This window comes from Diuraphis noxia, unplaced genomic scaffold (assembly GCF_037042655.1).
Source record: "Diuraphis noxia isolate RWA-SAM2 unplaced genomic scaffold, SU_Dnox_SAM2 contig0001, whole genome shotgun sequence".
NCBI lineage: Eukaryota > Metazoa > Arthropoda > Insecta > Hemiptera > Aphididae > Diuraphis > Diuraphis noxia.
In genome coordinates this window covers 29,048,704-29,074,282 of record NW_028301711.1, presented here as the reverse complement: position 1 = coordinate 29,074,282, position 25,579 = coordinate 29,048,704, and the positions used below count along the sequence as shown (strand labels likewise).

Here is a 25,579-nt window from a genome sequence, read left to right as displayed (position 1 = left end):
TAAAAAATTATTATTATTATTATTATTCTCAAAGCCATTTATTTTATTTTATTCTTAATTATATGGTTACAACCCAAAATGTTATAGGTATTTCCCATGTTAAGTTTTTTTCAAGAAAGCCACTTTTCTGTTTCATATAATTAATCTTTGATGTATTGAAAATGGAAAATTTATGAATAATATTATGTATTTAAAAATGTTAAAAAATCACAATATTTTCGTTTTATAACTCAGATCTAGCTTCGGTATATATTTAGACCATATTTTAAGTAATTGTTTCAAGTTTTTGTGCCAAAGAGTTCTATTGCCTCAGTCATCTAGTTTTATATCATCATGTTACCTATAACCTATTGATTATTAAATAAATGTTTTAAATGTTTTACTTTTAGAACGTTCAGGAATTTTCATCAAGGATTATTCTAATAAGGATCATAATATATTTAAAAAACTGCAAGCCGTTGATATCAATACTACAATATGAATAGAGATCTCACAATAGTTGAAATAAAACAAAAGATTTTAAATACGTTTAAATACTATACACAAGGACCTAGTGTGCCAAGTGACGGTAACTGTGGATTACATGCTATATGTAAGGCGTTGAGTGACAAATTGCGTTTGACTAGCAGCAGTGTCAATCCAAGTTCGTTAATGCTCAATATATTTAACATGTTTGACTTGAAAAATCTACCATACTACTGGTGGTCAGATGAGGAGTTAGCGTTGATCGCTAATAATTTTGGATACGACATGTACATATACAACGAAACAGACGGAACAGGCATAGTTTATGGTAAGAGTATCCGGCCACAACTAGTTTTGTACAGTGTCAATGGCAACTCACACTGGATACCAGGCATAAAAACGGTGGTACCGTCATTATATATACCAGAAAACTATACTATTATCGAGAACATATCTGAAGTATTGAGCATAAAACAGATACAAATTAAAATAAAAGAGCATTTGCTGAAGCGGTCGTTGAACCCAGGTGGAAGATGTATGGAAAGCTATAGTGTAAGGTACGACAGAAGCCGAAGTAGTAGCAATGGGAGACGTATTATAGGTAGTAATAGAAAACACATCAGAAGTCGAAGTGTAGGCCGTGATGGAGGGCGAGATGAAAGCCTAAAGAAAGAAAGAAGAAATAACGTACGTCGCAATAAAAAACGCGATGAAAGCCGCAGTGGAGAACGAAAAGGAAGACATAGCAGTAGAGGACGTGATGAGGTACGAATTTTAAAGCAATATGGAAGCCGTCAAAAATTGGAAAAGGGTCATGATAACGCCATAAAAGATAGCCCCAGTGTAGGGGAAAATGAAAGCCACAGTGGAAGAAAAAAAAGTAGTCGCAGTAGTGGAGAAAAAGGAAGCAACAGCAGTGGAAAAGAAATGGGAAGCCACAATGAAAGAGAAAAAAGCAACAGTCTAAAAAGTGATGAAAAATTGTTGGTTCAGTATTTACCTTCGGTTAACGACGATCACCATTATGGCACGAGTGCCATCAAACGGGAGTTGAGCCTTTTCGCAAAACTTAAGAACACAGTGCTAAGCAAGATGATAAGGCAGCTGTATCACTGGAACCGGAACAAAAAAAATAAATACAAGAAATTAGACTTATTTAACTCCGAAGACGAAGTTGATCACTCCGAAGATACGGAACTCAACACCATGTACAACGCTCGTTACACAATTATCCGGGATATGTTACATCAGTTTATCTCAAAAAATGAGCGTCAGTTATTGGCATTAGAAGCATGCGACACCTTGATGGCACTACAGTCTCTTGAACCTACCTCGCTTCAATTAAAACCCATTGAGTGTCCTCAACTTGAAACCGTTGAGGTCGAATATCCTGTGGTGGATGTAAACTGTTATCAGATAGCAGCCGTAAACTGTTGTACGATGGCGACCGTTGATCACTGCTCAATCGAGGCTTGCTGTTCGAATTTGATTGTTGTTTGTTGTTCGAATGCGACCGCTGACTGCTGTTCAAACAAGGCTGTCGATTATCCATACAAAACGTACGTATGCCCATACACATCAAACAACTACCCATTTTTTTCAAACGGCTGCCCATGGAACATCGAAGATTGTCCATTTACGGCACCCGAGTATTCATTTAGTGATCAGTTAGCCAGTGACAAATATATCAACGATTTGTTAAATAGTTATACCTTTGGACGTAAAACAATCAAGAGAGATCGATTACTTAATCGTGCTTACAACCAAGCGATGGCGATGAGTAACAACGCCATAGTACGCTGCATAATAAAACTAAAACGAGCTGTGGAGGCTCCCCCGGCAGTGTTGGTGGCTCCAATGGTAGTAACTTCAGTGGTGCCATCATCAGTATTCGCGTCTCCAGCTATGGTGACTCCAGCAATAGTGGCTTTGATGATGGTGGCTCCAGATGTCGCTACTTCGAAGATGACAGTAATGGCGGTACCGGTGGCTTCATTAAGCAATCTGACGACGGCTCCAGCGGGTAACAATCTTCCAGCAATTCAAATAGAGGACAGAGAGGACGATCTAACAGTGTCTTTGGTTGAACATGATTCAACGGCGAAGTCAAATACATGCGTTAAACGACATTTCTCCCTCAAAAAGATTTGGAAGAAAAAAACGAAAACTCAACGCCCTAAAGACCATTGAATCGACAGCAGACAGGCACCTAATCATAAACACACGTACAAGATATTATACTACAGAATACAACTCATGTAGATATAGACTATTTAATATATAAGTTAACTATAATATTATACGAGTAATTATTTTGATAATTACCAACAACTAAGATAACACCAAAAATATTTGATAAGAATTAAAAGTAATTTTCACGGGGTTCTATATATGAAACAAAATTCTAAAAAAATATGAATATACATTTTAATGCGAATTATGGGTAGGTAGTTCATACTTATCTCATTATTTGATATTTCATTCTTTATCACTAAAATTATTCAAGAGTTTTTTTTCTAATAGGATAGTTACTAAAAAAATCTTATGTTAAAATAATATCTGTAAGGTCACAATATCAAGTTTATTTTATTATTGAGAATATTTCACGAACCTATATTAGTCAGTGTCGTAATAGTGTCTAATAAGGTGTATCAATTATCAAATCTACACAAATGTCACAAATAGCCTGTTAGCCTAAAATAACTGTGCCCCTGCAAAGCTGTATTTTATAAACTACGTAATTACCAGGTACAATATCCTTGCTAATCTCTATGGTAATTGTTGTGACACTGATATTGACTACAAGTATTTGATAACCATTTTTCGATTTTTAAACATATTCTAAATAAATGTTAATAATTTAAATTTTGAAATAATAACAACATTCTTAATAATGTACTATAGGTAATATTTGAGTTGGAATTTTAAGCTTGGTAAATTATAATACTAACCTATTAAAATTCGGATAAAGGGTTTACCGATTGATTGAGTGGCTGTGTAATTTAGTGATAAATATTTGTTATACATGTTTAATATTATAAAATTGAAAAATGCATAACAATAAATTAAACATTTCAATTGATTTTAAGCATTGGCAACAACTGTGATCATTATTTGAGCATTTTTGCTAGAGGGTTACGGTTAGTTGAGGAACACTCGTATTTGGGGAAAGTATTTGTAACTAAAATCTCAGGTGGTCATTCAAATGGGAATTAGTGATGCCTTGACTTCAGAACACGTTAACGTGACTGAGCCCAACCACTGAACCATAGGTACTCGGCCTCACTTATTAAATAATTATAGGTACATTATTTTTGTGTACCTGTTTTATTTATGAATTTTATGCAGGTTTCGTTAAAAATCATTGATAAACTTATAAGATTAAATATCTTATAATGAGTTGGAAACATATTTTGTATTATTTATTATGATATTTATTATAATTTAATTATCATTAATATTAGATTTGATTGCATTATTAAGTACCTTTTTAGGTTCTCATTAAACTAGTGCTGAGCATTATTTTTACCAATTTGGAATAGGGATTACATTTATTTAATCCAAATTTCTGATCAATCCGTCGATCCGGAATTTCGGATTCAACCCGTTGATTTAGATTTTGGATTGGATCCATTGATTTGGTTTTCAGATTCAAACAGGCTTCATTTTTTTTCTCTTGACATAATTAGCTATTTTTCATTATTATCAATCTAAATAATACGAATATAGGATTTCAGATCTATTGACAATCGATTTAATGTTACGAAAATCCTAATACTAAATATATACCATATGGTTAATATTGTTAATAATTGTTTTCAAAAACTCTATATTAATTTGGATTTATAATGATATGGATCAATCCAGATTTGGTGTTTAGCACTACATCAAAATAACTAGCAGGAAATGCAAGAATGATAGCGATATGTATATTCTAGGGCCGAAACCTACAAATTACAAACAATATTTATGATTTAATTTTACCTATATATAATAATAAAATACCATTGCTCGCTGTCATTTATAAAGCGTGATATTTACGAGTATATATATTTATTTATATATGCATATAGTACCTACTTGTAAATTAAATTTTATTATCAGGGACTTTAATTTGGTTAACCAATTGTTACATAGATACCTATGAAATAATAACAAAATCATGTAATTTTCGACGACCTTACATTATATATTATATTATAAGATCCACAATAAATTAAATTTTAATATTCGTGTATTATAACGATACAGATATCAAAAAAGATTCGAACAACTGATTGTTCAAAAAGTTTAAAAATGATTTAAGATTGCTAATGATGAAGAAGAAGAATGGCCTAAGAATATTATATTATAATATATATTACATAGGTAATTACTTAAGTCACTAAAATTGAACATGTTTTATCTACAATCATTTCAATAATAATAAGGTGTTATTTAGAGTTAATGTAGTTATATAAGATACGATATTGGAAAAATATTTTTAAGCATACAATTTGAATTGTTAATTTAATTTTACTAAGCGTGACTTAAGCTTTTTATCTTTAAGAGTTAGGAGGGGTCTAAATATTAATAATATATGTACTTCTCGAAGATACATGCCTTGGGAGGAGGGGGCTCCGCCTTAATATTTGATAACTCATTAACAGACAATTATAATTTAATTCAAATTTCACAATAATTTTTATTTTATCATGCCAAACTTCTAATTTTTAATTTTATACAATCTATACCCATTGGCGTATTATGAAACACGACAGTAGAATTTTTCAATTGAATATAAAATACATTTGCTCTCTATGTAAACAAGGTTGAACACGAACCAGTTCAAGAAAAAAAAACTCCTATACTTTATTTGAGGTTCTATATTAAATTATTGAGGTGTTATTGATATTACCAATTAATTTATATGCCATCCCAAACAACGAGGTGCTATTTTAATCACTATTTTCGTACGAATTCTAATCTTAAATAGTATAGAGACTGGATAATTTGTGTAAATGTATAATAATTATATATGATACCTAATAATAATACCTACACATATTCTTAAACCTCTAAAGTGTGCATATAGGAAAAACAATTTTCATTTTTGTTTAATATTCAGGTGGGTACTTAGATCTTTTGCTATGGATGGAGCTACAGCGTATTTTGAAGCCGATATATTAGCGACGAGTCTTTGAATTAGCTGTTCGATGTGCGCATGCGTGATGCTATATGTTCATGCGCGATACATTTTGTTGCATAATTATTCATAGGCCGTAACCAGGGTCTTAGATTATTAGGTCTGGCAACTTGGTAATGGAATCCGTGCTCTTAATGACCGGGCAGGGAATAGTCATGTCCCATGAACACTACGTGTCACTATCTAGTGACTTAATGTTTTTGAATTTTATTTATTAACCAGGGAACTAACTACAACCACATAATCAAAAATCACACCAAAATTTTTAAAAACAAAAGTATATTGTTACATGAGATACAAGATTTTTATTATTTATTAGAATTTAGTAATTAGTAATTTTAAGAAAAAAAAATATTGCCCATAAATACCTTAATTTATTATGACTTAAATACTTAATAAATTAAGACCGTGCTTATGACTTTATGAGAAACCTTTTGATATTTGGTTATTAAACTTATAGGTCACCATACGTCGTTGATAGATGGCAGTACTAGTATAAAAGAGTCTCCCCTATCCCGTCAATAAAAGCATATACATTAATCTCATCGAGTTGAATAGGTCTAGCCGTACCTAAGGTCAAAATATAATACTATAACATGTGAATAGACGAATTATATCGAACATGCACATATCGATTATTGAACACCTAATTCGGTGACTCGTCGGCATCATTTTTTTTTTTTGTATTGGTATATTCAGTGGCTCCATTCGTAGTATATGATCTAAGGGTGGTAATATAACGTAGGTATAACCAGTAAAGGTAACTATTTTGATTATATCTAGCAATATTTAAATGTTTTTTAGTTTATTTGATATCAAACTAATATAGTCTATCAATAGGAAAATATTCAACATAAATCATAATAGAAATCTTATACTTGGGATGGGACGTAACCGGTTTTCGGTTCTTTGCTTCCATGCGTCCTACGAAATCGAATGTTCATTACCTAGATTACCTAAATTACCTACCTAAATAAAAAGTAAACTAAAATATAAACAACAAATGGTGACTCAAATTTTCCAATTCACATTACTGTAAAAACGACAAAAAGAATATGTGAAAACATTTAATCCTGTCTCTACTAATTATATAATGAACTATCATGCTCATTTCACAAATATACTTTTGTTAGAGTACCTAGGTATAACTCTTCCAAAATAGTGTCCCATTAGGACCTATAGGCTATAGTATAGACCATACCCAAACCTAATATTAGTACCTACCATACAATTCCTGCAGTTGATTCTCTAACAAAATAAGAAGGTAATAATGTTTTTTTAAATTCTCAAGAGTATATAATATATACCTACTTAATACCTCGAGGTACACACAATTAATGCAACATGTACATAAAATAAATTAATAATTATTAATAAGTACCTAGGTATATACCATTATTGTAACAGTAAGAGAATTTAATAACATAATAAAATAATAAATTCTCTTACTGTTGCAATAATGGTATATACCTAGGTACTTATTAATAATTATTAATTTATTTTATGTACATGTTGCATTAATTGTGTGTACCTCGAGGTATTAAGTAGGTATATATTATATACTCTTGAGAATTTAAAAAAACATTATTACCTTCTTATTTTGTTAGAGAATCAACTGCAGGAATTGTATGGTAGGTACTAATATTAGGTTTGGGTATGGTCTATACTATAGCCTATAGGTCCTAATGGGACACTATTTTGGAAGAGTTATACCTAGGTACTCTAACAAAAGTATATTTGTGAAATGAGCATGATAGTTCATTATATAATTAGTAATTCGAAAAATTATAAATTTGCTAAAACATTATTGTAAATAATATCATAATATGTATTAATTATTTAACAAGCATATTTTTAGCGTGAAATCACTTTGATTAAAATATTTGAGGCTCAGCAGTTTCAGGGCAAGCACTTATGTGAATAGAGTGTAGCCATGCTACTTCTACAATATTAATTTATGAATTTTTGTTATACAAATAATTGAAGCAGTTTATGTGCTCATAATTGTATTATTAATTTATATATTTTATTCTTTATTACGATTCCTTCTGATGATTGTATTTTAAGTTTAAACTTGAGGGTGAATTTATGGGGGGCGATGTACCTCTTCACGACTTCAAATTCAACTGTTAATTACAGTCAAGTCTTCATTGTATCTAATGTATTTGAAAAATATTTCTTTTCATCCCCGCCTTCCTTAAATAACAAATTTTAAATCCACTCCTATACAGACGTGTCAGTAGATTGAAAACTTAATTGGATTGTGCAGTTATGCTTTTATGATAATTATTCTTACTTGAGAATATATTAAATTATGGCATTTAAAAAATTCGTGTTGGTCGGTTTGTCATATTTATTGAATTCAACCTCTAGTAACATTTTCTGGTAAGGAAAAGGAAAACAAATATTGTCTAACCATGATATTTGATATACTGATGGTCATTCCAACAATTTAAAAAATAAACCAAATGGATGTTAAGTTAATATTGAAATTAAATTTAAAAGAAAAAATATTATAATTTTAATTCAACAATTCATTATTATCATAATTTTATAAGTTTTTATAATGTACCTACTAGTATGTAAGAAATCAATTATATTTATTAATTATAATCATATTTTGTATTAAATATTATAACGAAATATAAATTTATATTATCTGATTTAAATGTTTGAAAGTTTGATAAGTACTATTTGTTTGTATCTAATTTATATTCGTAACTCAGGGATCGGCAATCAGTTTCTAAGGGAGTCTAGGTGATTTGAAAAATAAATTTCAAAGTCCAAAAACCATTTTTTTTTTTTTTTTTTTGGTAAACAATTTATTTTGGTCCTACACAGAGACAAAGTATTAAAACAAATCAGCATTAATACAAAACATTTTTGGCGTTCCATTTATTTCATCTCTATCGCTTTTTGCCGACCACTGACCTAACTTATGATTTAAATATAGTTTTTAATGTTTTTATATGTTAATAGTCAATAGTCATAGATTAAGTTTTTTATTGTGTTACATTATATATTATTATACACAATAATCATTATAATTCTTATAAGAAATAAGATTATTTACTGTATAAGGTATGCCAAATGTAATTTAATCATCATAATATATGTTATGTGGTGACTTTTTTAACACTTGACAATAATGTCAACTTATTGAATAATAAAATAAAATAAATATAAACTTATATGGTAACGTAATCCATATTAAGAAGTACCCACTGTATTGTGTTATTAAAAATAAAAATCATTGAATGTCTTATTAACAATTTTGAATGTTAAATTGCTATTAAAAGGACTGGTAATCTATTACAAAATATTAATAAACATTTATCGCTATTGGTTAAAAATTTAGGCAGAAACAAAAAGATGAATGGAGCCATCTAAGAAACATACAAAATGTTTAACAATAATCAACTACATCAAAATAAATACAAATGTTCAGAGTATGTATGATAATGTTCAATCCTGATGACATATAAAGAAAATTAAAATAATATTATTAAAATTGTCGTCTATTGGTGGTAGTCCAAATCCTGAATCATTAACAAATTTTTATTATTGCAATTTGTGTTCAATTACTTTGTACATTTTAAGAGTTCCTTTTACTGTTATTTTACACAAAACGTCCAAGATTTTACTAGTGTCAAATGTCTGACAGTGAAATCTATTATTGTACATTTAAAAATTAAATTCATACTACAAGTAAGGTTAAACAAACTCATCAGAATAATATTGAAAAAATAAAAATGTATAGCTAGAAATTTGTCTTTCAACAATGAAACAGATTGTACAATTTATTATAACATTGTGCATAGTATAATTTTAAGTCAATATTATGAAATATTATGTATTTAAAATTATTCATAAATTGCATTAAAACAATTTAATAATAAGAATACCAATACATGAGTTAACAGTAGACAATAGCTTTCCAAAATAATACGGAAGAGTGTCATTATTTGATACTTATATTTTAATTTTCAAACAATCTATTTATTGAAAATTCATTATTGATAATATAATATACTAATAAAAATTTGACTTTAACATTTAACATGGAAATAAGTAAATGATTTTAATTACTGAGTCTAAAAACGAGGATTATATTTTAATTAAGTTATAGACTTTTTTTTTAGTTAACAATGTTACCATCATTTTTTCTAAATAATATAAATGTTACAAAACTAGTAAATTGTATATATAATCAATGTTTACAGTTAATAATCAATTTTTTTTTTCTTTATTATTGACTTAATGCCTTTACTGATTGGTTCTTCTCTCGAGTCACTCAAACTGCCATATTATAATTAAATAAAACATCACTTATGTTTATTATACTTTTATTAAATAGATTGCATAATTTCTAAAAAAATGTTTTATTATTATTATTTTAACTTATTACTTAAATAATCAATTACTAAAATACAGTTTAAATTGTTGAAATTATTTCTAATTGGGATTAAAATCCAAACTAGCAATACTATTGCATGGTACTAATTTTTTTAAACAAAAATAAAGAACAAAATTATGAAATGGAACACTCAACATCTGTTAGTCCTAAGGAATCTTCTAAGACATAGGCAATTGCTCTTATAATGTATGACATTGTTCCGTAACTGCCACTTGGGGCACTGTCATAGAAGTGTTGACAAATATACGCAGCACCTCCACATAACAGTGAACCAGCTTGAGTGAGTTCCTTGTGCACTTTTGCACAACATAGGGTGGCATCTCCATTAATAGCAATCTATTATGAAATAAATAAATAACAATGTGTGAATATGAAATGTTTTTTTTTTTAAATTGAACATACTTGATCTTGTAAAAATAATTCATTAGCTTTGTGCACAAAATCTTCAATTGTAATTATTCTATGAGGAGTAGGCGAAATTTCTTGTTCAGCATAAAGTGTAAATATCATCAATGTCTCGACTATCAATTGTCTATATTCTGGATGTGGGATCCAATTCAGTACAGTCTCTACAGCTAAAGCAAATTTCAACTCACCAGATGTCATCTAAGGTAAGTATAAATATGTAAATTTAATATTTAAATATTATGTACCTAATTAAAATATACAACATACTTCTTGGGTTAAGCTTTGTGATAAAAGTTTTCCATCAATAGCTATTCCACAACACTAAAAAATAAAAAACAATTTTGTTACTTTTCAAACACTTTGTTTTAGATCAGGATGATTATTTTTTTATGATTTAAGGCTTGACGATTGTATTTGTACCTTTTCTAATATTATCCAAACACGTTTATAGAATTCTCGAGGTACTCGATTTAATGCTCCATCTAAACGTCTACGCCGTAACCACTGGCCTTGACGATCACTCTCTAATGCTTCACTGTTGACCTCCGATTGATCAGTCAACAATAATCCTTCAATTTGACTTTTCTAATAAATACAATTGTAATTATTAATTTGTGTGTTACTCATTTAAACGTCATTGGTAGCATCTATTACTTAAACCTCATTGGTTGAGTGGGCATGGTAAGAATTTCTCTCAATTACTGTTAAAATTTGTAATATCGTAAGTACTGATCATATTGGACAAATACTGACAACTGATATAGTTAGTTAAAATTTCTATTGATGTTCAATAATTTTTAAATAATATCTTACTGATTAAGTATAAATATACGCTTGAGTAGTTAGGACAATAAACAGATAAAATAAATACTGGTAAATTAAAATTGAGAAAAAAATATTTCAACACTCGACAAATGATGGGTTAAGTAGAATTGTATTATTATTTACCTTACTGACATGACTTGATTTGTAGCTAACTACTGAAAAATTACCACGTCCCACTAAAAAATCAAATCAAATTCATTAAAACAAATTATTTTAATCACCATTTTAACAAAAAAATATAATATTTTACCACTACTTAATATAAATTCTTTTCCACTCATGATATGATGTAGTAGATTTTTCATCTCAAACGGTGATAAATTAAATAAATGTTCAGAACCTTCTTCTCCAGAACAATTTAAGGTTCTAGATAATTCACCTGCCATGACTTGTATAATCAAACCAACTCGAAGTCTTAACATTTCCAAGAACAATTGTGGTTCAGTTCTTACAAACATGGCCAAATAAACTAAAAGTTCCTAAATGTTGTGATACAAAATGGATGTATAAATAAATTAAAAATTATCAATTAATAAAATTTACCTGCGTTAACATGGCTGTACTTTCATCATCTCCATAAGCATCATGAATTACTTGTCGCAATTCTCCTTCAGGTAAAGGTGTTGATATTGTATGCTCATTAAATGGGGGCATACCAATAGTCACCTGTTTTAAATGTTTGTTATTTATTATTTTTAACATACTTCTTCAAAATAATTTTTTATTTGTTTTCATTTACCTGTTTTTGTCGAACTAATAGATCTGTTAAAGCTTTAGCCAAATCTTCCACGCGCTTTCCTAACATTCCAGCTGTATGTCTGACTAATCCCCAATGGTTTTGCTGACATGCCTTTTCATAAAGTAATTTTAATAAATCTTTAACTAAAACTGGTTTACAGTCCTCCTTCATTCCTATAAATAAATTGAATAAAATATAAAAAAAAATTAAGTTTAATCACTTTAAATTTATATTTGAGTCAACCTGTATCATATTCTAAGCCATATGTGTCCACTAAGAATTGTAAAATATCTCCTTTTTCTTCTAAGTCTGATTCACTTAACATAGATAAAATACCATCCATTTCAGCTTCAGCATACAGTAACTCTGTACTTGCCCTGCAATTATGTTTAAGTTTAATTTGGATCATATTTGAATGATATTTACTTCAAAACTAGAATCAAGTTAGTTAATTAAGACAATAATACAAAGATAAAGCATATAAATAATAATAATTTATTTGTACCTAATCGATATTAGTTCATATTTCTTAATTTAAATGCTACATAAAATAAGTCTGTAATCAATAATCATATATACCTTTTAAAATTGCTAATGGAGTATAAATTATAAATAATTAAATCTTATTTTTCAACCTTTATAAGACTGCAACACTGTAGATATAATCAAATGCTTGTATTAATTGCTAATATTAAATAATAAATTATTTTAAGCTGTTTTTATTAATAATATAAGGATTAAAAAGATATACCTAATATTTTATCTATTTATTTTCAAAAATAAATACAGTTGACTCTCCATAATTCTAAGTTTATGGGACTGTTGAAAAACTTCAAAATGTTGAGTAGATCAAAGTAACGAGAGAGCAAAAAAACTCTAATTATTGAGAGTTAAGAAAAATTTTTTTTAAGTTTTCTACATAATTATCAATTATTTAAGCAAATCAGGTAGTACGTATTAGATTTATATATTGTTTTTAAATTGTAAATTAAATTATACACCTAATAATTATACATTGTAAATTAAATTAGTATGGTAAAAGATATTATTTTTTGAAGAAACCTGTAATGGTTTTCTGTGTCATAAATTTAGTTTCATTTTATATTTTTTTATAATTTTTTTAATCTGGTGAATGTACTTAAAATTACCAAGTGTTGAATGGATAATACTTTGAATTGTCACATGTTAGTGTCCAGTTTTCCCAAAATTTAATTTTGAATTACCAAGTGTACTTAAATATATTGTTTTTATTCAAATTAACATGTGATTTTCAAGGGACCGAGCATTTACTTTTCAGAAAAATTATATTATAATCTAGTGCAGATTGTAAACATAAGAGTAATACATATTATAAAATTGTTTAAATAGTTCTGATTTTTTTATACTCAATTATTATAAATAACTAAATGTTTATAATGTTAAGATAATATAGTTCATAGAAATTAATGCATAATTAATAATTAATAGGAAAGAATAAAAATTAATTACTAGTAACATTAATATTAGTCCAAATTACAATATAGTTATAGGAAACATTTTATGTATCTATTACTGTATTTAGAAAAATCAAACTAAATAATAAATTTAATTAACTTTACTCATCATATACTGTGTAAGTAGATATACCAAAATCGTTGAATACTGAATTATAGTACTTTTAAATTAAATATGTATATTTATATATAATATAAGTACAGTGAAACTTCTATATAAAAAGTTGCATAGAGAACAAAAAAATTTGTAATATAGAGAATTTGTTAAATAAGATTTCCACATGATTTAAAATGAGTCATGGTTCTCCAAAATAATTTTTTTAGACAAAAAATGTTTTGAAAATGGAGTTTCACAGTATATAAATACATTATAATAGTATACTTTATATTTAAAATACAAATATTTACAAGGACAAATTTTATAATATTATAATTATTTTAAAATTCATAATGAGTACTAAACATGTCATAACTGAAATGTGTCATACTAGAGAAATGACTTATCAAAAGTAATTTACATTACATTTGTTTTGTTACTATCCATTGGAAAGAATATTTTAATGGATGTTTAGAGTATCAAAATATCTTATTCTCAAAATGTTTAGTGCATAAAAAGTGGTATTTTCAAGCACAAACAATCTCAAATTTATCAATAATGCATTTTTAAAAAGAATGATAATTTATAACAATTACCTATGATTATACTCTTATAATAATAATAACAAATCATTACTTAAAGTAATACAATGTGTATTAGATACAGAAATAATATAATTTATAAAAATATATTATAAAATTATTTAAATGCAATTCAAAAAGTACAATAAATTATACCTTTTTATATCCACAAAAAAGGTAAATTTCATACTTCTAGTATGACAATTGTTTGTGAATAACAATTATTTTTCAGTAATCTTTAATACTTAAAATAAATTAAAAAAATTATTTATATTACTTAGAACGGCTATGAAGTCGAGGACGATTGTGCTCTCTTTTAAGAGGCATAACTAAATTATTTTCAGGTGATGGACTTCTTTGTGCTAGTAAATTGGCTGCAGCCAATGTTTCGGCTACTTGAATACGTCGTTCTTCAGCTGCTCAAAATAATATCAAAAATTAATATTCAGTTAACAATTAAAATAAAATATTCACCGTCAAGCATAAATGATCTGGTTTTCTTTATAGCTCCCTTAACTGACATCTTTCTTTTAATTTTCGTGTTTTTGTTAGGCATACGGGTTAGTAAAGTAGACTGATTTGTAAAACTTTTGACAATATGGTCATTTAAATACTGTTCTACCTCTGTATTAAGCTCTAAAATGTACAATTTTGATAAATAAAAATTAATTGAAAATTTAAGATAAACTTACTATATGGCATTCCAATTTCTTGACTACCTAAGAAACTAAGATTTGTAACACACGAAGTACTAAGAAAGCCATTAAGATTCCCTAATGTAACTCTAGAAAAAAAAATACAATATACATTATTTGAGTTCTTAGAACATTAAATATAATATATTACCTAGTTCCATTAATATAACCACTCTTCAATTTTTTAATTGTTGTTATAACAGCTAATGGAATTTTACCTTGATCTATAAACAGTATTTAAACTTGAGAATAAAATAGATAGTTTAATTAATTAATTTTTCATAGTTTAAAATAAATTAACTGTTACAGCAGTTATTTGATTAAGAACTTAAAAATATAGCCATGCGACAAAAACAACACAAAGCTTAAACAAACTAATATGCATATTATTTCATACTATGCAACTTAATAATTGATATTAAATAAGTAAATCTGTTTAAAATTATTTTTTACACCATTAATATTGATAGTTTTGAATATCTTATATAGTTATATATTCACCTTACCTACAAAATTTGAAGAAGCAATTATAGTGTATGTTGGACGACCTAACATGTGCTTCCAACTCATTGTCAAAAATGCTAGATCCATCATAATATTGTTAAATAACAATTCAATATCATTTCCCATATAATATTGGTCCAAATCAAGTGTCTACTAGAAAATAATACCTAATAGCACTAATTCATTCACTAAGAACTACATAGTAAATATATAAAAACAAAATAAAAGCATAACTGCCCTACACATTTTAGTTATTTTGTGGTGTATTTAGAAAAAAAACCAAAAATTTATTTTTATTTATCAATTATGTTAAAAAAAAAATTGTTGTGAAAATAGAAGTTTCACAGTATATAAATACATTATAATAGTATACTTTATATTTAAATTACAAATATTTACAAGGACAAATTTTATAATATTATAATTATTTTAAAATTCATAATGAGTACTAAACATGTCATAACTGTAATGTGTCATACTAGAGAAATGACTTATCAAAAGTAATTTACATTACATTTGTTTCGTTACTATCCAGTGGAAAGAATATTTTAATGGATGCTTAGAGTATCAAAATATCTTATTCTCAAAATTTTTAGTGCATTTAGTGCCTACTAGAAAATAATACCTAATAGCACTAATTCATTCACTAAGAACTACATAGTAAATATATAAAAACAAAATAAAAGCATAACTGCCTTACACATTTTAGTTATTTTGTGGTGTATTTAGAAAAAAAACCAAAAATTTATTTTTATTTATCAATTATGTTAAAGAAAAACAATTTTTTTTTAATAATAATACAAATATATATCATTATTATTATTATTAATATTATTAATGATGTCTATGAAATTTATTTATTACTTACAAAAAAGAAGAAAGTTAACAATTCAAATACAAATAATTAATAATATAATTTGTAAGTTTCGTGAAAAAGTATTAAATCAAACTTATTTTATGTTAAAGAATATGTTTTGTAGTTATTAATAGTTATTCTACAACATAAAATCACAAAATTAAGATTATGAATATTTATGAAACAATAAATACCATAATGCAGTTTTTTTATAACAATAACAACCGTGGGTCGGCCTAACAAGTTTTGCCAACTAGATTTTAAGAAGTTTATTTCATTCTTAAACAAATCAATCATCAGATTATTGTCAGATGCAATGTAATACCTTTGACGATCTGTAATCTAAATTTAAATTGTTAAAAAAAAATTATAATCTTCATTGAATAAAAGAAAACTAATTATCTAATTTTTAAACTTTCTTTTGTTTTTTAATAATTTGTTACAAACGCAAAATTAAAATAGTTTTAATTTATTTTAAATCAATATTTAGTTTTGAAAATTATTGTTTATAATTTTTCTTATACAATGTTTGTATTATTTAATTTGTGTTGATATTATTAAAATGTGAGTTATGAAGAACTTAAATTAATGTAGTTCATAATTTTTTTTTCTTCAAATAATATAGCTTACATAATTAATCTACTGTTTATATTCTACATGTAGGTGTGCTCCTCAAAATAAAAATAAAATAAAATGTAAAATAAAAATTTAATTTATTATAGTTACAACCATTTACCTGTGGAGTAAACGCAAATATTCGATCTTGTAACGTATATAATTTGCTAGTACTAAGAATTCCAACATCACGTGATTTTCTTCCAGTTAATCCAAGTTTTTCATTTCTGCCTGTTATTTATAGGTAAAAATTTAAAAAAGTTACTTTTCTAAGAAATAAAAATAAAAAAGCAATGATTTAAATTGTATACTAGATTAACAATATTTCATAAATTTATCCAAGGTAAATACAAAATATTATAATTTATGTTTTCCAAATTTTCAATCACAATAATATCATGATATTATTAACAAATCAATCGTTAATATTATGGAAAATAAAATATAGAGCAGTAACTTACCTAAGTATGTATAAAGATGACTAAGAACAGTTGAAGGTTGCACTTCAATTGGTGAAACTTCACTAATGGTTTGAACAACAATATCATGTTGAAGAAGTAGATCACGAATCGCATTATCTTCGGCTAAAACAACTACTTGTACAACAACATCTGGTTTTTTTTCTAAACAGAGTCGTCTATTTAATGGATCTAGTTCTCCAACAGCTAGAAAGTTCTATGAAAGTTTATTGTATTTTCTATAAATGATTATGGTTATATATATATATATATGTTATAAAAAAAATAAAAAATAAATAGCTCACTTCTTGCAAAAGTTTTCCAAGCATATAGAGTGACTGTGCCCATAAGAATGGACATCTTCCTAATGCTATTCGTTTTTGAGTCCCTGGGTTTTCAATTTCAGCTTTTATATTTTCACTCTCTAGAGCATATAATTCAGGAACAAGTTTAATATCATCTTCAGAATCTTTCATAACCTGTTCAATTCATATTATATAATTCATAAAAAATATTAATTTAATAAAAATGTATACGATTTTAACTATTTTCATTATTTTTATTTTTACCTTTTCTAATGCATCAACATAGAAATTTGCAGTTTCTGTATCTTTTTGAAAACAATAATCTAATATCAGGTAACAAAAAAATAATGGCCATTCACATTCAATTTTTTCAAACACTCTCAGTTCATGGAGATCATAATGAAGTCTATTAGGATCCTATAATATGTATAAGTCATTCAAAGGTAAAACAATTATCAAGAAAAATTAATTTACTTCACGTGGAGTCTTATGGCCATCCCTTAAAAATCGCTTGCAACCATATTTTCCCATCAAATTTGATACAATAGCATTTCTTGTTAACTGAATCAATTGCGGATCATCAACTGAAAAAGCTGGAAAACTGATGACTGACAAAAGACTACTGTCTAATTCTTTTGAATTTGATTCTCTTGGCAGCATAGACTAAATATTTTTAAATTGATTTGACCCTTATACTTCAACAAATAATTTTTACATAATAATTTGTTATCACTAACTTGTAATACAGCATGACATTTTTGCGCTTCATCTGACAATATATGTATTACAGAAAATGGACCACCTCGTGCTCCAAATAAATCTAAATCATTCATTGCTTCGAGCGCAGCTTTAGCCATTCCAATACTACTTGCATTTAATTCTGGAAGACCATGATTCGATTTATCACCTCGTTCCCATATACCATAATCCTGAAATAAAATGAAATATAGTAATATTTAAAGTTTTATTTGAAAAACTAACATTTACTAACCGGTATACAATATGCAGATTCAATATAAAATACTAAATTTTGAATAAAAGACACTTCATCCAAGTTAAATACAATTTGAAGACCTTAAAATATAATAATGAAAAATTCTTATAAGTTGACAGTGGAATTAATAATCAATAGGTTATTTTTTGATATTTTGAAATCCTTTTGTGGATTATTTCTAGTATTTATTCTCGTCGGTTGCATGCCAATATTGTTTTTTAATTATTTTTATATGTAATATTACATATTTATGCATTTAAATCACCAAAACACATTTGCTATGCAATTAGTGTTATTATAATAACTATAATAACTATAATAATTATAATTTATAATCACTTTAAAAATGCATATAATTTAATATTTATTGTATTATATTTCTGTACCATTTTATATAATTAAAAAATTAAGCTTTAATTTTGTAATCATTATTTATTAATGTCACAAGTAGAGTATTTCTCACACTATAAAGTACAAATCGCTTTGATAGATAGAGTGATATAGACAATTTATAGTAAATTAAACAAGACATATACGATTATGTTTTTATTATATGTTACTGATAAGATATATGGAAGCTGAAAACAATAAAATTATTCAATAGGCAGTGGTAATCAAAATGTAAGCAAAGTGAAAAAATATCACATGATGGAAATAATTTAAGTTTTGAAATTCCTATATATTTTATAAAATTAAAAATATAATACAAATTTCAATATACAAATATGAATAATGTTCTTAACATAAAATTTTAGGGTGGTTATATTTCATTCAAATAACCAATTATTAAAGCCAACAACATAATGCTGGATTGTCTGTTTGCAAATATCCTATGTTGTTTGGTTCAAAGAAACAAAGCAAACAATCTAATGAAAATGTATGTACTTTTAAATAATCATTAAATATTAATAACAAAAAACTTTAATTTTTTTAATTGAATTTTCCACTTTGATTTTGTATTAAATACTAATCATCAGAAGGATTAAACTAGATGAGTATTTTTATTGGTTTGGTTAAACACTGAATGAATTACTTAATGTACATAAAAATTACCTGATGCTGTCATTTGTGCTAATATCAGTAAATATAATGAAATAGCATCAATTTGTAAATGTCCCCATTCGTTATCACCAACAACTGTTTGCCCGGTAACAGAACTGTATTTAGCATGTAAAGAATGTAACGGATTTTGGGAAACTTTAAATTGTTCTACTTTATCTTTTTGCTGCATCATTGCCATTAGTAATCCACGCATTAATTTCACACAACTCTGCAAAAAAAAAAAAAATATATAAATTATAATCTAAGCTGAGCTTAACTAAGCTGTGTATGAACAATGTACATATCAATATTGATTAAAAAAATATATGTACATTGAACACAATAAATTGTTCAATAAGACGTAATTATTAGGGTTAATAGGAACCTGCTTTTCAAATTTTAAATAATAGCTTGTAGGCATTCATAAATAATTATTAATTATTAAATTATACAATAACATTTTAGTTTATAAAATATTAAAATTAATTAAATGTCTAATAAATTTTGATGGTGTCATTAAAGACTAGTCATTACTTTAATACTAGATTTATAAGAATACTTAATACAGTCAAAAAACTGAATTTAAAATTTGTTAAGCCATGAAAATACTCTTTAAATATAAAGTGGAATTTATTTCACATTACATTACATACCAAGTTAAAAATATTTGTGTATTGAAACTTATGTTTTTTAAACTAATAACAAAAATAAATAAATATTAAAACATTATGATCAAGTGGTAAAAATAATATAGAAATTGAAAATAAATTTAAATATTAAGATGATGCTATATGTACATCTTTTGTCTCAGTCTTACAAATGTAGCAAAAACTGTTTAGTGCAAGATAGAATACTCTAAGGCTATGGTAAAAGTTAAGATTTAAAATTAATAAACAATATAATTGAGAACATTATCTGTGAAATGTCGTTTTTATTTTTTTCAATAATACAAAAAAATTTTTCATTGTATAATATCCATCATTTTTGTGTTTTAGAAATTTGAATAACTTTTTTGTACCTAGTTCAAAATAGAAAAATAAAAAAGATATTTCATTGCAAATTTTATCCTTTTTATGTGGTGAAAATTTTGTTTCTTAGTTATCACTGTAGCCTTCTCATTTTTTACTAGCATTTAGAATTTATGTTTTTTTACTATAATATTGGCAATACCTTCCTATATTGATTCATTCAAGGTACCTGTTCAAGTTCATAAGTTTTTGCTCGGTCTTCATCCATATCTGCCATTTTTTTACAGGCCATTGATAAGCCCCATACGGCCAGTACTGTATATACATTGTCCCTGATCCAGGCATCTGAATTGTTTGGGCTCGCCGGAAATAAACCTGTGACTGGATTCTAAAATATTGCAAAACATAATTATTCACTATCATTAGTTCATAGAATACATTGAGATTTACAAACAAAAATATAGCCGATACTTAGAGTCTTTAGTGACTGTTGATCACTCTTTTTTCAGAATGTTAGCGAATATACTCTATATTGGAGGGTAAGATATAAGTATAGTAATAAAACAATAATAATTGGTGGATCATACCTGATGGCACAGTATGATATTGTGAACCACTTTGTGATAATAGTCCAGTCGTTGACCGGCAATGCTTCTGTCATACATTTTTGACATTCTTGTTCTTCTCTCGCACAACTGGCACTAATACGAACAAACGTATACGGACCAAACTGCAGGTAACAGACAATAATTAGGTACGAAAGGCGATGACTAGAGATTAACGGCAGAGGTCGCTAACGGGTTCGACATAACAATATGTGCTAACAGAGTTGGTTAATAAAATAAGCTGTAAATAATCCGACAGCAAGAATCCGGATACGCACAGACGAAAAAACGGACTAATCGTTACCAAGTTACTCAGTCAGTCAGTTGGTCACGTCACAATGGATGACGGGGTCTCCAGGGGCAGGGACGATCGTGTATGAGTATGACGTACTTCTATTTATAATAGATAATCATCCGACAAGACATAACGAATGTATAGGCACTAGGCATGGTATGACTAAAAAAATTGTACGTGTTCCTCTCTCACTCACCTCGGCGGCGGTCTCTCTCTAGGTATCTCACTGGCTCGTCCAAATTTTTTTGAATATTGAACTGTCCGTATCTCGCTTTTATTACTATTATTATTTTTCATCATATTTCTTTCCTTATCAGCTCGTTCGTTATCAGCGCTTCGCACGACCCGACGGCCTGTTAAGTTTTTGCGGTCGTAGCGAAAACGGCGTGGTGGGCGGCAGCATCGTCCGTGACTGCAATGATTACGGTCATTAATGGGTATCATGTCCGCATGACCGTATACCGCGTGTTCGCATAAACAGCGCTAGCTGTATGATAATTAAATAGATCAGTACTCTACATATTTTTGAATTCTGTTCGCAGAACTTGAAACTATACCACCTATTGGATCGTTAATCTCCAGTAGATTGTAAAATATAGATGTTTTTATTGGCTTATTGCAAAGGGGTAATGTAGGTAATCGAGCTACAAATAAGCCAATAAGTGTAACCAGTTTTAGCGAACACGCTGTATGAGTGCTCACAAGTCGAAACCAAATTTCGCTAAGGGGCCGGGTTTGAACTCTTAAACCCCCGGTCTAGCCTTCAGATATGGTTTTGTTAGGGTTCAGAAATAGACAATAGTTCATAAAAAAATCTTTCACGTTCATGTTTAAAAAAAAAAAAATAAAGGTGTTCATTTGGCAAATTGTTTGATTACAATATAGAATACTTATGATTAATGAGAAACCATCTTTTAAATTTTCAATCCTTAAACCTATACAAATTGAATATTTTATAAATTTTTAACTATACCTACAAAATAATTTGCTAATGATTTTTTTTCAATATTTGAACTTCAAATAGGTACTTATTACTTAAAAAATAAAAATAATGTAGTTATAAAAGTCGTGTTTATGTTGGTATCTTTAATAACTTTTAACAGTTATTAATTATTATGTTAACTTATGAGAAACATTATATTAATTTTTCGAGCTTTTTGGCTGAGAGAAGCATTTTTATCGATATTTTTTAAAGAAAAAAAAATTCAAATTTCAAATGTCTATATATAGCTCAAAAATAGTTAAGATTTTTTTGAAAATGTTTTATGTTTAGAAAATGAATGTTATGCAGATATTCATTTTTATTAACTTTAAAATAAGCAAATCATTATTTACGAGTAAATAACCTAATTATAATATATAGGTAGGTATATAAATATATAATTATGTCATAAACATTTGAACTTCAAATCAATCGATTGTAAATCAATCATATTTATCAACAATAAACTTCCTGACTGGTGAATTATGCCAAAATTCTACCTTCAGACACTCTTAAAAATTATGATAGATTACGCACGAAATTTTTTTTTTAACAACTATAAACATTATACAACTTATGAGAAACTTTGTATTCAATTTTCAAGTTTATTGACCTAGCAAAAAAATGTATTTTGTGTATAATAATAAAAACATTTCTCTTGTCTATGATAGTACAAAAAAGTTAGAATAATTTCAAAGTATTATCATGTAGGTACCTACAGAAAACAACCAAACTATTCCTAAACATCTGAAGAAAATGTAAGTATCTACGGTTATTCGCTTTTGAATTACAACAATAAAAAAAATCAATTTTGTCGATAACTACAAGTTTTGCATCAAAATTTCATAGTTTTTTTTATTTTATTTTTTATTTTCACAACGCTTTTTGAAGACTACTTACTAAGATCGTTTTACTTAACTGGACTTAACTTTTCTTCCAGAAAACATGCTGTACTCTAAAGCAAAGCATTTTTAATTACCCAAAAGGTGATGGTCGACAAAAAAAATAAGTACAAAAACACAATGCATTATTGTAAAAACAATATACATGCATCACTCCATTGGCAAAATCTAAAATATGTTTATTATTTTAATTTGTTCTAAATATTTATATTACTTATATAGTTATATATTTAATTATTGCAACGTACAGCTAGTTGATTCATTTACATACAGATACATTTTGTAACTGTATAAATAATACCTACTTATTTATTCCACGAAACATTTTTTGGTTTTACATTTTGACATGTTCGTGCATTTGACAACATTTTATCCAGGTGACCTGCAGCCTGCAGGTCTTCAGGTCTTGTATAGATAGACTGTTGGATACTCTTACTTGAGTTGATATTGTACGTAATGTGAATGTATTTTCCATTGGAAATTCATCAATCGTTACCACATATTTTGTTTGGCATATTATTGTGAATTGAGTGCTTGATGCTTGAATAGTTGTATAATTATATAAAGTTTTAAAAAGCTTTTCCCTAGTTCCTGTATGATAGATCTATATTGATATATAGATTTTTGATAATACACATCAACTATCTTTTTTACCTAAAATAATATTTAAAATTATTATCATAAATAATAAAATAACAATGATTAAATAACTATGAATTATTTTATGTTGGTCTAATTACCTTTATAAAATCAGCTAAATCATTTCGATTATCTCTGTGACCTGTTTATATATTTTTTTTTTATCTAGCCATATTTGATATTTGTAATGAAGTACTTACCTATAATTTTATATCCATTTCATAAATTCTTTTTATTACACTTTTTCTTCTAGTGTTTGGTATTCTATGGAATAGGAATTTACTTTTCTACATAATATTGGATTCAACATTTTGCCAATTACACGAACATACCTAATAATAAATAAATAATAGTAATTAATAACTAGTATCGACCATCGGTCAAATCAAACTTCAATAATAAACTCGTTTTAATAATAATTGTAAAATCAACTGTATAATCTATTTATTCCTTATCACTTGCCTACGCAGTTTTGTTCGACGTTTTTGTTCTTACTCTTTTATTTACAATTTATCAGCGTATAAACATCATCAGTGTTATAACTAGGGCTCGGAAGTTGTAGGAGCTAAAAAAGGTAAAATATGCATGCAAATATGCACGAAAAAATTGCAAAATATGCATTAAAAATGTTAAATATGCAAAAATATTATGCTGAATTCCAAAACTATACGCACTTCACCTACTAACAATACGACGTCTAAAACGAAACTGTCACTGTCAAACATCAATCGTGTACTTTTTAGTTAAAATTGGCAAAACATGCATTTCCAATTTTTAATTTTTTAACACGCAATTGTATATTTCAAATTTCTAGCTAGGTCTGCTATAAATTGAGATCATACAGAACAATATGCAATTCCTACAACTTCCGAGCCCTAGTTATAACTAACCAATTATTTCATCTGTACTTATAATAATCCAATTATATAGGTACCTAAAATTATTAGCCACATTTATTGACAATGTAAACTATATTTATTTAATTGATCACTTTATTTCCCATGCATCTCTGCTTCTAATAATATAAATGCGAGTACCTAAAGCATAATAGCACATAGTTCTAGTAGCCAGTGTTTTTTCAAAAGATAGTCACCATTCTATAGACATTACTACATGTATACCGTTACGTATAAATTAGAGGTACCTATTTTGTCTTTTAATGAATTATTCCGAATTTATAATATTATTAATATTATAACTAATAAGTATCTAACTGTCCAATTTAGTGTTGTATTTATTATTATTAACTACCTGTCTGTTATCATTTAAAATAAATAATTTTGCTATTAATAAATAAACAAAAACTTTTTTTGTAGGCGGTGAATAAGCTTTATCTTTGTATATATTATATAATATGACTATGTATATATAGAAGATCATGTATATTTTCTATAGGTCCTATAGATATTATACTAAATATACGTAGACTTGTATATGCATACTACGTGCTCCGATATTTTACAATAGATAATATACACAATTAGTATCTAGTTGAATTCAATTTTTTCTA

The 25,579-nt window shown here is 27.1% G+C and overlaps 1 protein-coding gene across 3 annotated transcripts; it reads right to left on the bottom strand.

Annotated features, from left to right (window-relative positions):
• Positions 1 to 9,979: 9,979 nt before the first annotated feature.
• LOC107161591 (putative phosphorylase b kinase regulatory subunit alpha) lies at positions 9,980 to 22,281 on the bottom strand. 3 transcript variants are annotated; one of them, XM_015508060.2, is made up of 25 exons: positions 21,743 to 21,920; positions 21,234 to 21,376; positions 20,876 to 21,034; positions 19,691 to 19,907; positions 18,635 to 18,717; positions 18,381 to 18,572; positions 18,118 to 18,306; positions 17,908 to 18,060; positions 17,644 to 17,817; positions 17,342 to 17,555; positions 17,002 to 17,111; positions 15,412 to 15,559; positions 15,057 to 15,129; positions 14,903 to 14,994; positions 14,685 to 14,846; positions 14,488 to 14,626; positions 12,283 to 12,416; positions 12,040 to 12,212; positions 11,844 to 11,966; positions 11,551 to 11,779; positions 11,424 to 11,476; positions 10,896 to 11,060; positions 10,743 to 10,796; positions 10,470 to 10,673; positions 9,980 to 10,403 (listed from the first exon to the last, which is right to left on the bottom strand). In XM_015508060.2, the coding sequence occupies exons 2-25, from the start codon at positions 21,318 to 21,320 to the stop codon at positions 10,182 to 10,184; spliced, it is 3,549 nt and encodes a 1,182-aa protein (XP_015363546.1). In that variant the 5' UTR covers positions 21,321 to 21,376; positions 21,743 to 21,920; the 3' UTR covers positions 9,980 to 10,181. The 3 variants fall into 3 exon arrangements, with proteins under 3 accessions (XP_015363546.1, XP_089072014.1, XP_089072015.1); XM_089215888.1 differs by having other exon boundaries at positions 21,234 to 22,281; XM_089215889.1 differs by lacking the exon at positions 15,412 to 15,559 and adding an exon at positions 16,460 to 16,607 and having other exon boundaries at positions 21,234 to 21,921.
• Positions 22,282 to 25,579: the final 3,298 nt, after the last annotated feature.

Bases quoted from the DNA above. Each gene is read 5' to 3' on its own strand.
- LOC107161591 (XM_089215888.1), bottom strand. From the start codon at position 21,320: ATGTCAAAAATGTATGACAGAAGCATTGCCGGTCAACGACTGGACTAT. The intron at 18,718-19,690 runs GTAATTTTTATG...TTATATTTTAAG, and splicing joins AGCACAAATGACAGCATCAG to GTCTTCAAATTGTATTTAAC. The intron at 18,307-18,380 runs GTTAGTGATAAC...AAAAATATTTAG, and splicing joins AATGTCATGCTGTATTACAA to TCTATGCTGCCAAGAGAATC.